This window comes from Culex pipiens, chromosome 2 (assembly GCF_016801865.2).
Source record: "Culex pipiens pallens isolate TS chromosome 2, TS_CPP_V2, whole genome shotgun sequence".
NCBI lineage: Eukaryota > Metazoa > Arthropoda > Insecta > Diptera > Culicidae > Culex > Culex pipiens.
The window spans coordinates 4,845,411-4,862,086 of record NC_068938.1 but is presented as its reverse complement, the minus strand read 5'-3'; the positions used below and the strand labels follow the sequence as shown (position 1 = coordinate 4,862,086).

Sequence of the window (16,676 nt, the reverse complement as noted above, 5' to 3'; positions counted from 1 at the left end):
AAAAACACTATGTTTATTTTTTTTTTATTTTTTGATATGTTTTAGAAGACATAAAATGCCAACTTTTCAGAAATTTCCAGGTTATAATTTTTTCAAAAAATCGAAAGTACTTTACTGAAATTTTGATAAAGTGCACCGTTTTCAAGTTAAATCCATTTTAGGTGACTTTTTTGAAAATAGTCGAAGTTTTTCATTTTTTTAAATAAATGCACATGTTTGCCCACCTTTGAAAAAAATATTTTTGAAAAGCTGCACTATTTTGCACTTTTGAACTTTGTTGATACGCCCTTTAAAATAATAATTTTGTATGTTTGGCCCTTTTGAAATGTTAGTCTTGGTTTACAAATTTTGAAAATATTTTTTTCGAAAAGATCGGAAAATTTCACGAATGTTTCATATTTTAACATTGAAAATCGGACCATTAGTTACTGAGATATCGACATTAGAAAATGGTGTGTTGTTTGGGTGGGACTTAGAAAACATCAATTTTCCTGTTTTTAAACATTTGCATGGCAATATCTCAGCAACTAAGGGTCGTATCAACAAAGTTCAAAAGTGTAAAATATAGAGAATTTTCCAAGCTTTTCAAAAATATTTTTTTCAAAGGTGGGCAAACATGTGCACTAATTTAAAAAAAATGGAAAACTGCGACTATTTTCAAAAAAGTTACCTAAAATGGATTTAACTTGAAAACGGTGCACTTTATTAAAATTTCACTTAAGTACTTTTTGATTGCAAATTTGATTTTACATCGAAAAATTAAGTTGAAAAATGTTTGCGACCAATATTTCGATTTTTTGAAAAAATCAGTATTGATTCAAAAATTCATAACTCGCTCAAAGATTTTTTGCATAACCTGGAAATTTCTGAAAAGTTAGCATTTGATGTCCTCTTAAGCATATCATAAAAAATAGTGTTTTTTTTTTGCAAATCAAGTTTTAGTGACAAAAAGTTAAATAAAAAATCACCAAATTTTTTTTTACCGTGTATCATTTTTTATCAGTATAGTCCATATCCATACCTACAACTTTGCCGAAGACACCAAATCGATCAAAAAAATCCTACAAAAGATACAGATTTTTTAATTTTCATACATCATTTTTGTATGGCTAGCTGCCAAATTTGTATGGAAAATTATATGGACAAACTAATAATGCAAAATGGCTTCATTGGGCATATCAAAGGCACCAAAAAAGTTTCAGTCGGATTAAAAAATATAAAAATTGAAATTTAAGAAAAAAGACCGATATCGTAGAGAATTGCTCAGAAGCATTTTACATATAATGATTATTTTTTTTCATTTCAATTTACTATTTCTGGACCATGAATTCTGAACCATCATTTGCAGTTACAGTGAATTTCTGGGAAAATTGTTTAACAGATAAATTAAGTGAAACGAATTCGATAATTATTTTTTTTTAATTTAATATTCTCATTTTGGTTTCTAGAAAAAATAATTAAAAGAGGGAAATCTTAATTTCCTAATATTATAAGTCAACTTTTATTATTTCTTTTTTGTAATGATACATATTTCCTCATCTTTATTTGCAGAGCTCCGACAACAACGCCAGTCTCTCGGACACAGACGAAGAACCGGTCAACAAGCTAGCTCGACTCAGCGGTTCCGTCAAATCGTCCTCGCCCAAGTCACCTGGATCACCACCACACGATGAATGTTTGAGTGGCGTAAGTTTTCCACAACTTTAAACTTTTGAATCATTAACTAAATTTGAATTATTTTTCACCTTTGCAGGAAGAATGGGTTAAAGCCAAAAAGTTCTCGAGCGCTGGTTTCGATGCCGATTCCGAGGGCAGCGACTGTGAGATTGTGCCCAACATTATCAGTTATCACCACGAACATCGCCATCCACTCAGTCCAACGACGACGACCGCGACCAACACGACCACCAACACACCGTCGACGCCCCCACCGACTGGCATTTTGCCGCTGCCGGAAGCGGCCACCGCAGCAGATTCGGTGACCCCAACAACGAACCAGCAAAACGCTTCTCCGATGGCGGAAGCGGACATTCTTAACCACTCGACGATCTCGACGACGACGGCGGCGACTACGGCGACGGCAACTCCCGGCGAGGCCAAACTGTTCTCCGGGGCGGACATAATCGACGGAATAATCCGCGAGGCCGCCGCCAAGGAGCTGATTGCAGCTGCCGCCGCCGCTGCTGCCAAACAAAGCAACGATGAAACCCCCGGCCAACTGGGCAAGTCTTCCCCCGCAAAGAAGTCGTCCGGTTCCGGCAAGCAAAAGCGCACCAAGCTCAACGACCTGTCCAAGTTTAACCGCTCGACGCGCAAGTCGAAAAATTGTGCCACGTTTTACTTTAAGCACTTGGACACGGACTCGGAGCTGAACAAGGACTCGAGCGAGCAGGCCAAATCCGAGGAATCGACGTCGTCGTCCTCGTCCTCCGAGGGGGACGAGTGGGTCTACAACGATGGACAGGAGGAGGACAGCGGGGGTGGGTCGTCCGATCCGGTCATCCCGCTGGGTGGAACCGACGAGGATGAGAAGGAAAACAAACCGGAAGAGGACAAGGACAAGGCGGCCGTGGCAACGGCAGCGTTGGCCAAGGAGGTCAAGTCGAAAAAGTGTTTGGACTTTTCGCAGGAAGCGCTGGCCGCCGCGGGGATGAACCTGGGCAGCAGCCGGGCGGCGCTGATGATGACATCGATTGGGAGCTTTGGGAAGAGCAGCGATTCGGTGGATAGTGGAGGGCAGAAGGGTGGAGCGATGATCGGGTCGAAGGTGAGTTTTGCATCTCTGTTTTTCTTTGTTGTTAATGGTTTTGGCTTCAATTGTTAAACTTTATTGTTTGTTGCCCTCCGTTGAGGGAAGCTTGTAGCGTTTCACTCACGATGAGATAGTCTCAAGAAGTTTAATTTATGTTTTTGTTTGTTTTTTGTATTTTTGATGTTTTTGTAGCAAAAAATTAAAAAAGAAAATCACATATGCTTGGCAGGTTAAAGATTTTATTCTATTTCCATCCAATTTACCAACTCTCACTTTTAAACAAATTATTTTACATGTTTCTGGCAGAAGCTTGCTTATTTACTTCCCTTTAAACTATTTATATTATTTTTTTAACTATTTATTACTTAATTTAAGTTGCAAACGCTTTTTAAAGCTTTAATCAAACATCAAAGTGCCAAAAACTCAAATTGAAGATACAGAATTCAAACACGTAATTAAAAAAAATCCTATACTCTTCTTTAGTAAAAAAGGAAAAAAATATATGCGTTATAATAAAACTCGTCATTTTTGAAGTTAATGTCAGTAAACGCTTCAGATTTGTCAAGGTATGATATATTTGGGCTCCCTAAACACGGTATGATCGACAGAATTTAAATTTATGGGATTCACTGCTAATAAATAAAATTGTAAATTTTGGATATAAATGGCATGGAATAATCTTAAGCAACCATGCGCACCCATGTTTATCTATGGGGCTAGCAAAAGTAAGGGGGTGCGCATAGCTGTTTAACATGATTATTGCATTTATACCCAAATTGTATTTATTTGGATGGAAAATACTAAAATTCAATCCGTCGATAAGACCGTGGTCAGGAAGCCCAAATCTATCATTCCTTTAGGAAACTGAAGCGTTTACTGTGTAATTTATCAACGTGAAAGCTTTAAATTCTTCAAATTTATGCACGGAAAAGAAAATTTCATAAAAAGCGAATTTGAATGGATTTTACAAATAAAAATTGCTCTGAAATTGTATTTTTGTATTGTATTTTGCAAAGGACGAATTTTTATAAAAGCAATATACCTGTTTTGTTATGTGAAAACTTTTGCATTTCAAATAATTTGAAACCCCATAAAAAATGGCGTAATTTGTTATGCATATTACAAATTATGAAAAATTGCGTATTTAGAAAAAAAATGGGTATTTCAAACACAACACTTTTTTTTCAATTTGATGAATTTTGCGTTACATGATCAAATGCGTTACAAAATGCTGAAATTTGTATGACCAAATCTCACCCCCAGACCCAATGTCACCCCTTATGACGGTACCGTGCTTTGTTTAAATGTATGCATTATGCACCAAAAACTTTATTTTTGCGACAAAACAACAAAATGATATTAAAAAAGGTATTTTGCGAATTTTGCGTCCATTGCCCAAACTTTTTAGTTTTTGGTTTATAAAACTCAAACTTTATCAAAATGTCATTTTACTATATAACACACTTTTTTATATAATTAACAAAATGCAATTCAAATACTTTCAAACATGCGGAATTTTAAAATTAAAAAAAATGACTCAAAAATTTCATAGTGTTTGTCTAATCTATTCTCAGAATTTGGCATAGTTTTAGTAATATCAAATGAAAGAAAGTTTTAAAAATTTGTTTAAGGGGTGGGTTCATCTATGTAGTAAGCATTTAAGAAATGAAAAACAGAGTAAAAAAATTACAAATGATGTCTTAAGCGCAATTATGATCCATTCAGTAAAAAAAAAAACATTTTCATAAAACTAGATATCACTAGAATGTCAGTGTAGCACGCAAAATATATTTTTTCGTATCCTTAAACATAAAAAACAATATCTTCAAATAAGTAGGGGAAATAAACCCATTCTAATCACTCTAAGCCGTTCGACCAATAAACATTTTTGGATACGTCAATAATGGAAAGTTGCTTGCTCACTTTTATTTGAGCTATTTATTACCATAGAACAGTCAGAAACACTTTATGAATGCTGTAATTCATGATCAAAGTGCTAATAGGCCGATAATAGAAATAGGCTGAGAAAGGGTATATTTCCCCTAGAATTACATATTTTGAAAATTAAAATTACAATAATAATAACTGAAATCAAAAAATCTGTAACTGGGTTCGATTTTATCGTTTCAGAATAACTCTTATCAAAAACTACTTTGCCAAAGACACTAAATCGATTAGAAGATTGCTTCTCTAGATGCAGATAAAGTTTCAAAATAACAGTCCAGAAGGGATTACCCGCATTTCTTGAAAAAATGTTACTCAAATCTAAAAACCATGTCTCATACATCAAATATCAATTAAAAAAAAACCGAAAAAAAAACAAATTTTTCAGCATTTTTGTTTTTAAAATCACTGTAACTTCACAAGGATTGGACTTAGGACAGTGGTCAATATAGAGACTTTTATGTAAAATTGTCTGGAGAATCGATTCCCGTATTTGGTTTTTGAAAATCTTGACGTTAAGAGCACTAAAAAAAAACAGTTTCAGTAAATGATTTTTGTATTTTTTTAGGTGAGTTGCTCCATCCTGCATTTTTCGTGAGTCTTTTTGTAACATCTGAGGCTTTCTTCACAAAAATTTTGAACGAAAAAAAATCGTGGCTCCCCCTCAAATTTGACTTTTAAACTTAAAAATCACAAAATCTCTTATAAGTGGCGTGTTTTTTTCATTCAGTGTATTTTTATCGGAAAGCCCGTCAAATTTCCTACAAGTTTGTCTTTGACCACTTTTTGATGCGATCATGGCTTCGAAATACAGAAATATTTAAATTCCGAATTACAAAAATATTTAAAAATCTTACGCCCTTTTCAAATGTCATTATCGAGTGCAATTGGCTCCATGTACACAAAAATGGCTTATATAAGCGTAGGATAACATGTCTACAAAGTTTCATTGAAATCGGAGAGGGTCGAGAAAAAAGTACCTAAAAAATTCCTGTTTTGGGCTGGAATTGCTCTTATAGTTTAGTTTTTTTTATATATAAATAATATGTTGCTTCACTGGCAACTCTGCCATAAAATCTGACCATAATTGTGATATCAAAACTTTAAAAAAATCTTATTAATATTTTTTTTAATTCTTTTATTAATCAAGTTTTTTACAAATCTTTTTGATAATATATATTTTTTTATTTTGATTTGATAATCAATTGGGTCCTTAAATTAAGCTAAGATTGCTGATTTTATTACACACGTCTATAGTTTTTTTTTTTTTTCTTAGCGCAATTATGTTTTTATTTACCAAAATAGGTCTGAAATTGATTTTTTAATTTATTTTGAAAAATGAGATTTGAGCCTTTCCTGACAAAATAAAAAAGCGATCAGAAATTTATTTTTGGCATGTTTTTTCCGTTGTACGTAATAATTATCATAAGGCTTTAGGACCCAATTACTCCATTTCAACACCCCAAAAACTAGAACCAGAAATCGATGCATCAAGCTTGATTACCCTTGACCAACCTAAAATTACTCAAGCGTAACGCGAACCCCACAACAAAATCGACACCTTGCGGGCATCCGAAAACCTCACTCCAAGAAAAAAAACTTAGAATTTCACGCCTCGCCCAAACTCGGTCACCGGTTTTCGTCAGCTTTACGGCGGATTAAGAGGTCCAACGAACTTTTTTCTAGTCACACCTTTACGAAGATTAATTTTTAGTTCCGTGTCTTCTTCTAAGAACTTGACCTAGAGAGAAATACTTTTAAGGCAAGAGAGCTCCTCAAATTAGTGTCCGTTGCTAAAATGATTATCTCTTTGACGATCTCCCCGTCATCAACATCAACGCCACAGACGACGCCGGCCGTCGACGGGGTTTTTGCTCTTTGGGGGACACTCCTTTCTTGTCAAAGTGACGAATGGGTGACATGGCGGATTTTTTAAGATTACTTTTCATGAGGTTTCTTCCATTTTTTTTAACTTTTTTTTAATCTGCTTAAATATTAGCTTATTCAACTAAATTTCGAATTAGCCTAAAGTGTTATTTTCAACTAAGAATTGTTTCAAAAATTCTTCAAGGTGGATCGATTCTTCTCATGCAAATACGCTAAAAGCCACTCGTTCAGTCGCTTGTAAGATTTTATGACCTTTGACTCTAAAGTTGACGTTCCTTTTCCCGCCGGTAGAAGGCGATCTGAGATCATCGCGTGAGGTGACTTAAGTCTGTGTGACTTAAGCTTCGTATGAAATAAGTTATCCACAGTAAAGTCGTAGAAGTTGAATACAACTTCAAGCTAAAAATAGTCGATAACGAATAAATCAATCACCGCGGGTAATGATTGCATTATAAGACACGAAATTTGAGTGCAAACCCGACAAATCGAACGCCCGTCGGACATTGTGGTCGTTGGACGTGCAATTGGTCTGCTTTCACATAAATTATACTTAGTAGAGCAAATGTTTTGGCTGCGGCTGCACCGACGTGTATATGTTATCTTATCTACTGCTTCATTTCTGTGCAAAACAAAAAGCTCTCGTTTGAGCCCCTGCTGCTGCAACTCAACTGCTTCAAGCCCCGACCACAAAACCCCAAACCGACCGACGTCTCGACGTCCGTGGATAGAGGAAATGTATCGTCTCGACGCCGCCGCCGCCCTGGCGTGTGCGCCACTTTGTCTCAATTGGATTTGTAATAGTGGTGGTGGTGGTGTGACGAACGACATATGGTCGGTTCGGTTTGAGTACTGTGGGTGAGATAACAAATGATAAGAGGGAATATTGATTTTGAATGAGTAATATCAGTTTCGGGGAATTGTGATGTTTGAAAATATCAGCAGTATTAGGTTTTCCGGAACTATTTTTTATTTCAAATTTAAAATTACTATCATAAAGTTCTTGTGATATATATTTTGCTAAAATACACCCATTCTGGAATTACAGTCAGACTCGATTATCCGAAGGCCTCGGAAAAAATCACTTCGATTTCGATCTAAAGTGATTTAGAATGTTTAAATCCAAGATGGTGGCCAAAATGGCGTTGATACAATATTGAAAAAATGCATTTAGTAATATTTAAATCAATCTACCATTCAAGTTTGATTAAAATTTGATGTTAAAACTAAGAAAATAAACAAATAAGACAACATATTTTTTTTGTTCGTGATTCGATTATCCGAAGTCCCATACAAACCTTCGGATAACCGAACTTCGGATAATCGAAACTTCGGATAATCGAGGCTTCCAATAATTGAGTCTGGACTGTATAACTGTTTGAGCTGAATTTCATCTTAATTTTTGAATTTATCCTTTTTCTACTTTACTTTTTTGTTGAGAAAATTGTCTACTCTTTCCCTTTTTGAAATTTTTGAACCACTCTTTCGTTGCTAAGATACTGGCCACGACTTATTTTGCAGAAGAGTATTTTTTTTTTGCAAGTCCTAATTTCAAAAAAAAATATCAGCCATTCCACGTCAAACAGGAAGTCTCCAAATCAAAAGTGCTCCGATTTGGCTCAAATTTGGAGTGGGGGTTCCTTGGCCCAAATAATTAGACCCGTATTTTTTTGTTTGGCGATTAGGGTGGTCCTATCCGAAATAGGGTGGTCCAAAAAATGACATTTTTCGTCGATTTTCGCAAAAACCAAATTTTTCAAAAAATCATATCTCCGGAACGGCTGAACCAATTTTAGAGCGCCACAATTCAAAAGAAAGGTTATTAGTTCGACTTTTAAAGAAAAATATGTTGAGGTCCAAAAAAACTAGATGAATATTTGAAAAGGTCCTATGAAAATTTCATTTGCCGTTTTCAAGGTCTCGGGACCAAAGAGCCCAATACCAAAATTTTCATAATTGAAAGACGCAACTTTTGGTACCCAGACATGTATAGGTAGGGTGCGTCACAAAAGCAAAAAATTGAGCTAGATCGCATAGGCGGGCAGAATATCATAGTATCATGTCGACAGAAGCTCTCCTGCAAATTTCAGCCAATTTCGTCAAGAATCCGAGGTGCCCACTCGATTTAAAGTTTGTATCGGATTTTGGACCCGTTAGTATGGGGAAAACGACACTTTTTACATTTTATTGTCCCAAAAATCCAATGTTGAACCAAATTACATTCTGAGCGACCTGTTTATAGATTTTTATATGAGGAACAACTTTGTAGAACATCGCGAAACGATCTGAGCAGATCTGGCTTAGTTATAAGTGGTTTAAGTTAAGTTGTTTTCCCAGGGTCGAAGCCAGGATTTAAGTATAGCCTTTTTATCAATACGGTCACTGTGATTAGAGAAAAAAATATCTGACAGGTGATGAATTTTTGTTGACAACATTTTCATTCCAAATTTCAATTGAAGCAGAGTTGAGGTGAGGATTTAGTTCTTTCTTAGCTTTTCATCATACCTTGACCAGTTTGTATTTTTTTAGGTCCTGCCGGTGTTCAGAGGTGGAATCGACACGCTGACCATGGAGATGGTCCGACAGATTAAGATTCATTAAGTGGAATCAGCTGAGCCGAAGTTTTGCTAGGGCTTCTCTTGTATGTGGATTGGAAGTAGAGTTGTTTGTTTTTTAGTCGTAAAGTGTTGAAGTTGATACACAGCGTTTTATTACCTTATTTTTCTCAGATCTGCTACAAAACATAGATCGGACTAGGCTTGACCACGGCATCAAAAATGGGCCCAGGAGTTAGTGTCGGCGATCTATCTGGGAAGTCAAGAAGGTTTCATCCTGACCCTAACGCCGATTTTAACCCGCACCAAACCAGGTTTTCTAACAGATTGTGACTGTGGATCGTCAGGAGTGCAAGTGCATCAAGTTCTTATTGTCGTGTTGTGAATAAAAAAGTTTATCTCGAGTATTTTTTATTTTTAATTTATTTTTGGGAAAAGGAAAAAACATCAGCTAACACAGCCTACAAATTATGTTTACCAATAAATGTGGACCAACACGAAAAAAATAACTCATAAGCGTTTTAACAACTATTTTGCACATTCCGAGGCAGAATTTATTGTTAGCGCTTTTGAGACCGAGTTGCTGGCAATCTGAGGGTTACTTCCCGTGTAGTCACGGGCACCTGGAACATCACGCCTGCGAGTCAAAGGCTGGTCGACTGGTCACGAGCACTTGCCCACTTTGGCCACAAAGTGCGATTTGGGTTTAGATTAAGGACTAGAATTAGTTATTTACGAATTCTAAAACTAAGGGGAATTATGATCAGCAGCCTGAGCAGGTTCTCTAGTTATAGGTTCAAGCATTTATTCAAATTTTTTACTTTAAACAATTATCATATAATTCACGGAACTTGCTGCTTCTAAACCATATCCAAATCCAACACCCGCAACGGTAGGCATCTAAAACTGGCCAAACACGGCCTCCCTGACCTCGGACTGTTGGACCATCTCCATGGTCAGCGTGTCGATTCCACCTCTGAACACCGGCAGGACCTTAAAAAAATACAAACTGGTCAAGGTATGATGAAAAGCTAAGAAAGAACTAAATCCTCACCTCAACTCTGCTTCAATTGGAATTTGGAATGAAAATGTTGTCAACAAAAATTCATCACCTGTCAGATATTTTTTTCTCTAATCACAGTGACCGTATTGATAAAAAGGCTATACTTAAATCCTGGCTTCGACCCTGGGAAAACAACTTAACTTAAACCACTTATAACTAAGCCAGATCTGCTCAGATCGTTTCGCGATGTTCTACAAAGTTGTTCCTCATATAAAAATCTATAAACAGGTCGCTCAGAATGTAATTTGGTTCAACATTGGATTTTTGGGACAATAAAATGTAAAAAGTGTCGTTTTCCCCATACTAACGGGTCCAAAATCCGATACAAACTTTAAATCGAGTGGGCACCTCGGATTCTTGACGAAATTGGCTGAAATTTGCAGGAGAGCTTCTGTGGACATGATACTATGATATTCTGCCCGCCTATACGATCTAGCTCAACTTTTTGCTTTTGTGACGCACCCTAATGTATAGGTCATCGCTGAAATTTTCAAGTTATCGCAGTTTTAGTGAAAAAAGTTGATTTTTACCCGTTTTCGTCATTTTTCCATTTTTGCGCGCGGCGCGTCGAAAGACCCAGTTTTTATGTTAAAAATCATATCTCCGAAACGTGTTAATGGATATCCGCAATTTTTTTATATGTTATGTAAAATATTACAAGGAATCAGGGAAAAATATTTTCAGACATGGGCTCTTTGGTCCCGAGACCTTGAAAACGGCAAATGAAATTTTCATAGGACCTTTACAAATATTCATCTAGTTTTTTTGGACCTCAACATATTTTTCTTTAAAAGCCGAACTAATAACCTTTCTTTTGAATTGTGGCGCTCTAAAATTGGTTCAGCAGTTCCGGAGATATGATTTTTTGAAAAATGTGGTTTTTGCGAAAATCGACGAAAAATTCCATTTTTTGGACCACCCTATTTCGGATAGGACCACCCTAATCGCCAAATAAAAAAAAATGGGTCTAATTCTTTGGGCCAAAGAACCCCCACTCCAAATTTGAGGCAAATCGGAGCACTTTTGATTTGGAGACTTCCTTTTTGACGTGGAATGGCTGTATATAAAAATAAAAATTGCAAGCCTAGGTTTCAACATATGGATAAAAAAAAGTGTTTAAAATAAACACGCATCCAGTTGCTTTCCAATCATTAGTTTTCAAAATATAAACGGCCACAAAAAAATTAGAAAATTTCAAAACACTGTTGCAAATAGAATTATTTTTTAAATTAAAAATACGGACTGTTTCATTAAAACTAAATTTAATTTTTTGTTCGGTTTAACAATGCTAAAAAAAGAAAACCAGCCTTTCAAAGTTTGTTATGAGAGTATAGTGTACTTTAATTAAAATTCATAAAATTTCTTGGAATTTGCAAATAAATTTTTTTAATTACACTTCTTCTTGTAAAATAGACTGAGTACAATGCTTTCTAAAAAAAGATTATTTTTGAATTTAAATAGTTTTTTTTTTTCATTCGTCATTCACTGCAACTATATCGAAAAATTGGCACTTTTACCAAGAATATATGTCTTTCTATTATGAGATATTTTTTTTTCATTTGTTTCCCTGGCAAACCAGGTTATAACTTACAACTTTGCCAATGATTGGTGAAAAGAAAGTCTCATCTTACGATACTGATTTTCAAAAACTTTTGTAAATTAAATTTTTTATTGAAATTCTTTTTAAAATGAATTGTCAATTATCCACAATAATCACCGTAAAAAAACATTGTAAAATTACATCTGAAAACGAGTACATCTTAAATGTCATAAAAATTTCAAAACATGTGTAAATTTCTCTTCCAGTGTAATTCCACTTTTTTAGACTAAATTGAGAACACCATAAAAGAGGAAATAATAAACCAGTTTTTCACCTTCCAAATTACAACATTTATTACATGTTCATTTTATAACGCTTATTTATGCATTTCAAATGAAATAAAGCCTTTTAAATCTTTGCAAACTTTGAATAATGCGTCCACAGACTGGTAAAAAACGTTAATGTTTAGGAAAAAAAATATGTTCATGAAACATTCATATTTTGCAAATTGTTGATAGTAGAATAACTGTAATGATATACTATCATTTTGTGATACACATTAAAAATATTATCATTATTGAGTATTACCTCCGTTATGATGTAATTTTACCTCTAATTATAGACTGAAAAGTGGCAGTAGGGTAGAGTAGTCATCAATGAGACAATTTTGGTTTTCAACGTACAACGTTTTTTCAAATTTTTACATCAGCATTTTTTAATGAGCTTTTTGTTGCATTTTCTTTCTTTTAATGTGTTCTAACATTGACCAAAATATGAGATCGATCTGACATCTACAGCCAGAGTTATTCAACTGTCTCATTGTAGACGCACTTGGCAGGAACAATGCGACAGGTGGGGAACAATGAGACACTCTACGAAAATCAACCTACGAGCGAAAAAGTATTTTTTGTCCATAATTTACTTCAACACTCCAGAATGAAACATTTATGAATAACTTTTCAAGGGAGCGTCCATAACCAAAGCCACTATTATGGCAGACGAGTATCTAGTAGACACACCTTTCCCCCAAATATGAGCCTGATTGGTTGAAACTACGTCTTGTGAGAGCCATTTTATCATTGTTCCCCGTGTCTCATTGATGACTACTCTACCCTACACCAGAAATGTACCACTTTTTTATACATTTTCAGAGATAGAATTACATTTTTTTACATTAAAGATGTACCCCATCCCAGATGTAATATTACCATTATTTTTTACTGCGTATTTTTTGTATCCAAAATTTTATAATCAGGCTTGAAATTTGAATTTTTTTCAATTCAAAATCTTCCTTTTAATTTTCAAAACCATGCTTTCATTCCTTTCAAGACATAATAAACCAACACGACTTTTCGACACATTACCTAACGTCAGCAATGAATTCATTTTCATTTTTCATTCATTCATTAATTCATTTTTCTTCTAAGAAATATAAAAATTGACGTTAATTTCTGTCAAGCAGAAATGTTTGTAAAAATCGTGTTGCCAAAAAACGCGATGGCACTGTACCGCTTTCAGGCTCTTTTGAAATGTTAGTGTTGGATTCAATGTTTTACATACGGCATTTAAAAGTTTACTTATGTTTGAGTGGCTGTTTCTCACGAACGAAAAGAAAACAAATACATGAGAAATTTGTTCAGCTCTTTGATTTTTTTTTTATTTTGAAATGAGAACTCTTAAAAAAATTAAAGATGAAGATTGTTGTCTAAATCTAAAAATGGTTCTTATTCGAAAACGGTGTACATTTTCAAAAATGTGTAAAGTACTTATCAATAGCAAATGGCATTCGATTTCAAAAAACATAGCTCGGTGAAAATATTTCTGCCCATACTTGTCTAAGGCTCTTTGTTCCTGTAAAACATACAGAAATAAAATCGAAAACAAAAAAAATGATTTTGGGAAAGCAATTTTCATTGATTTTTTTTAAGTGCTACTACTTTTCTACGTGCGTTCTACTTTGTCGAAGACATCAAATCGTTCAGAAAATTCCTTCCCAATATACAGATTTTCGAATACCACTTCTGTATGAATAGCTGCCGAAATTGTAAGGAATCTTGTGTGAGCAAACGTATGCGATGCAACCTTGCTTCTCATGGGAAAGCACCTCACAAGTTTTAACCAAATAAAAAAATACAAAAAAATAATAATTGCTCAACGCTTAAACAAAATTTCGACCATAAAATTTTTGAGCTGAAATTTGTATACATTTTCAAAATTAAGTAATTAATCAAAAAAAAATATCAACGTTTAAAAAAATTACATTTTTAAAACCTTCACAATAAGCATTGCTTCAAGCATGATGGAATAAAATACAAATTTCAAAATTTCAGCGTCATTTTTACACAAATTCCCACCACTTTATCCCACTGTGTCCATCAAGTTTCGCGATTCGCGATCACGTTCCGGGGCGACATCGGCGTCGTTGTCTTCGGCCGGCGTCGTCGCCTGCTTGCTTGCTTTTTACCTCTTCCAGATCGCAAAACGCAAAGTAAGACAGGTAAAACAGAGCAGCAAAAATCGACGACGACGACAGTCAACTCGTGCGCAGGCAGCTCCTCCACTTTGAGTTGCGCGCGGGTTGAGTCAGTCGCGACTCAAATTTGACACGCTCTGTGCTGCTTTGAGCTCGAGTGCAGATAAGCTTGATTTTTTTTCTTCTTTTTGCTGCTTCTTTTTTTGTATTGCTTTTCGCGATAATATAATTGTCGGTTATTAGATATAATACAAGTTTGTGAGGTGTGCCAACGTCATTTGGTTTGGTTTCTATTTTATTTTTTTAATACAATTTGGTCAAAGTGTGAGTGTTATTTTGTTTTATTTTTTTCAATGAAGAAAAAAAACTCAGAGAGACTATCTTATCGGCTTCATTAACTCAGAGTGTGATAACTGCGTTTCTTGCATGTGTTATGTTGTTTCGATTTTTATCTCGTTTTTCTTTCTTTTCTTCGTTGTTTCTTCGACCCCTCCCGAAAAAATCGAACCTCAATCGGTGAAATTGCAGCAATATGCAACGAGTTCGATCCACAGGTTAGTGCTCCACGCCGAAACGCTCGTCCGGGACGAGATCTTTGCCAAAAGCGCGACTTCGTCGCCGAAAACGGTGGTGAAAAGCCAGCAACAACACTATCTGCACCACAACCATCATCACCACCATCATCATTCATCGCCGTCGTCCCATCATCATCAGCATCATCACCATCGGGGCAGCATCATCAGCAACAACAGCAGCAACAACAGTGCCAACAACAACAACCACAACAACTCGAGCGGCAACAACGCCACCGGTAGCAATAGAAGCAAGCAGGAGAAAGTGATGAGCAACCACAAGATCAACCGGATCGAGGTGAGTTATTTATTTTATTGTAGCTTCTTCTTTTTCTACTTCTTGTTGTTCCATAAAAATGTGACTTAGTTTTATTGCAAGTTGCCGCTGCACTAGCCCTCAGGCGACGACTCTAGTTTTACTCTAGTTAGTAATAGAGTTTAGTGGTGTCGAACGGGAGGCTTCTTCCTAAGTGGGGGCCTAAATGGACGGCATTAGAAAGCCATTAACGCAGCTGCTGCACCGCAGTTGGTAGAAGAGGAAGCAAAATGGTTGGATGCTGATGCTACTTTGCTAACTACCCTTAATTGATTCGATTAGGAGATGGTTTATGTTAGTAAACCGGCTGAGGATCGCTTGGTTTGGAAAGGTAGCAAGTGAAGTTAAAGAAACGCAACGATTTCAAACGAAAATTTTATTTGAAAAATTGAATTAAATATGTATGTAAACATACAAGTAGAAATTATGCCTCTTTTTTGTGTCTTTGTTTCAAAATTCAAAAAGGCAATCACAAAATATAATCATTTCACTACTTTTTACAGAAATGAAAAAAATAACAGCTAGGGAGTTCATTCACGTTGAGTTTGCAAATGCCCCATACCCTTGAATAAATTTCTTCTTGATTCTCAAATACAACTCACAATCCACAAAGTGAAAATGTTTAAATCCATGCAAAATTGAAATTATTTATTAAAAATAATTAAGTTTTTGACAATTTTTGTTCTCATATTTTTTGAGTATGTTTGATAATTACTTCAACATCAACATTTTTGTCTATTTGCCTTAAACATAAACATAAAACATTAACTAAAAATAATTGAAGAAAACGTAGTATCATAAATTTGAAATCATACACACTTGGATTTTTTTTACCGAATTCGGTAGTTGAAAAACCGGTAAATCATCTGTTAAAACGAATAAAATTTTACCGAATTTTGGCTGCACGATGAAAAATAATGAACTTCATTACTAAATTTCGGTAAGTTTTTACCGAATTCGGTAAAATAAGTATACTGAACTGTGCAGTTGAAAATTCGGTAAACTGCGTAATTTATCAATTTTATTGCTAATTATTTTTCGAATAAAATGGATTGCCAAATAAGGCTATCGAAAACGATAATAATAAACTTTTTTTTTCAAAAGCTTTGAACGATTTTTGACTTATTCACTGCCGTTCTACGCATAATTGTCCCATGTCATTTTTGGTCGATTCTGACTTTTTGTAATTTTTAGGTTTTGTTTGACGTTTACTTTTCGAAAAACACATAAATTCTAGTACTTTGTTCGGAAACTCATTAAAAACAACACCAAGTCTGTTTGTCCCATCGTTGTACTTCTACGCATAATTGTCCCACCAAGTATTTTCTTTCATGAAATAACCAGTTTTACGATGTATTGTTTCTTGTTTACCTATTGTATAGCGAGAGGATCACAAATAAGAGTGATAAACTGCTAACTGGGATGATAAGGGACTTATGGGGTAAATAGGGACCCACGGGACAATTATGCGTAAAAAATTAAAAAACGATCGAAAAAGTTCAATCGCGTTTTTCTCAGTTGCACGTTTTTGAACATTGGACAATTATGCGTAGAACGGCAGTTCAGTACTAGCTTGA

At 35.1% G+C, this 16,676-nt stretch overlaps 1 protein-coding gene and 1 long non-coding RNA gene across 3 annotated transcripts in view; both read left to right on the top strand.

The window, feature by feature from the left end:
* The window catches only part of LOC120417443 (klarsicht protein), a 327,954-nt gene that overhangs the window by 275,944 nt on the left and 35,334 nt on the right, over positions 1-16,676 (top strand). The window contains exons 6-8 of one of the 2 annotated variants that reach the window (XM_039579491.2): positions 1,552-1,686; positions 1,754-2,767; positions 14,740-15,081. In XM_039579491.2, the coding sequence (XP_039435425.1) occupies positions 1,552-1,686; positions 1,754-2,767; positions 14,740-15,081 (1,491 nt within the window). The remainder of the gene's footprint in view (positions 1-1,551; positions 1,687-1,753; positions 2,768-14,739; positions 15,082-16,676) is intronic. The other variant, XM_039579500.2, reaches the window with a different exon arrangement.
* On the top strand, positions 8,971-9,542 carry LOC120417526 (uncharacterized). The gene is made up of 3 exons (XR_005605478.2): positions 8,971-9,049; positions 9,110-9,236; positions 9,310-9,542. It is a non-coding gene; the product is annotated as an uncharacterized LOC120417526 (long non-coding RNA).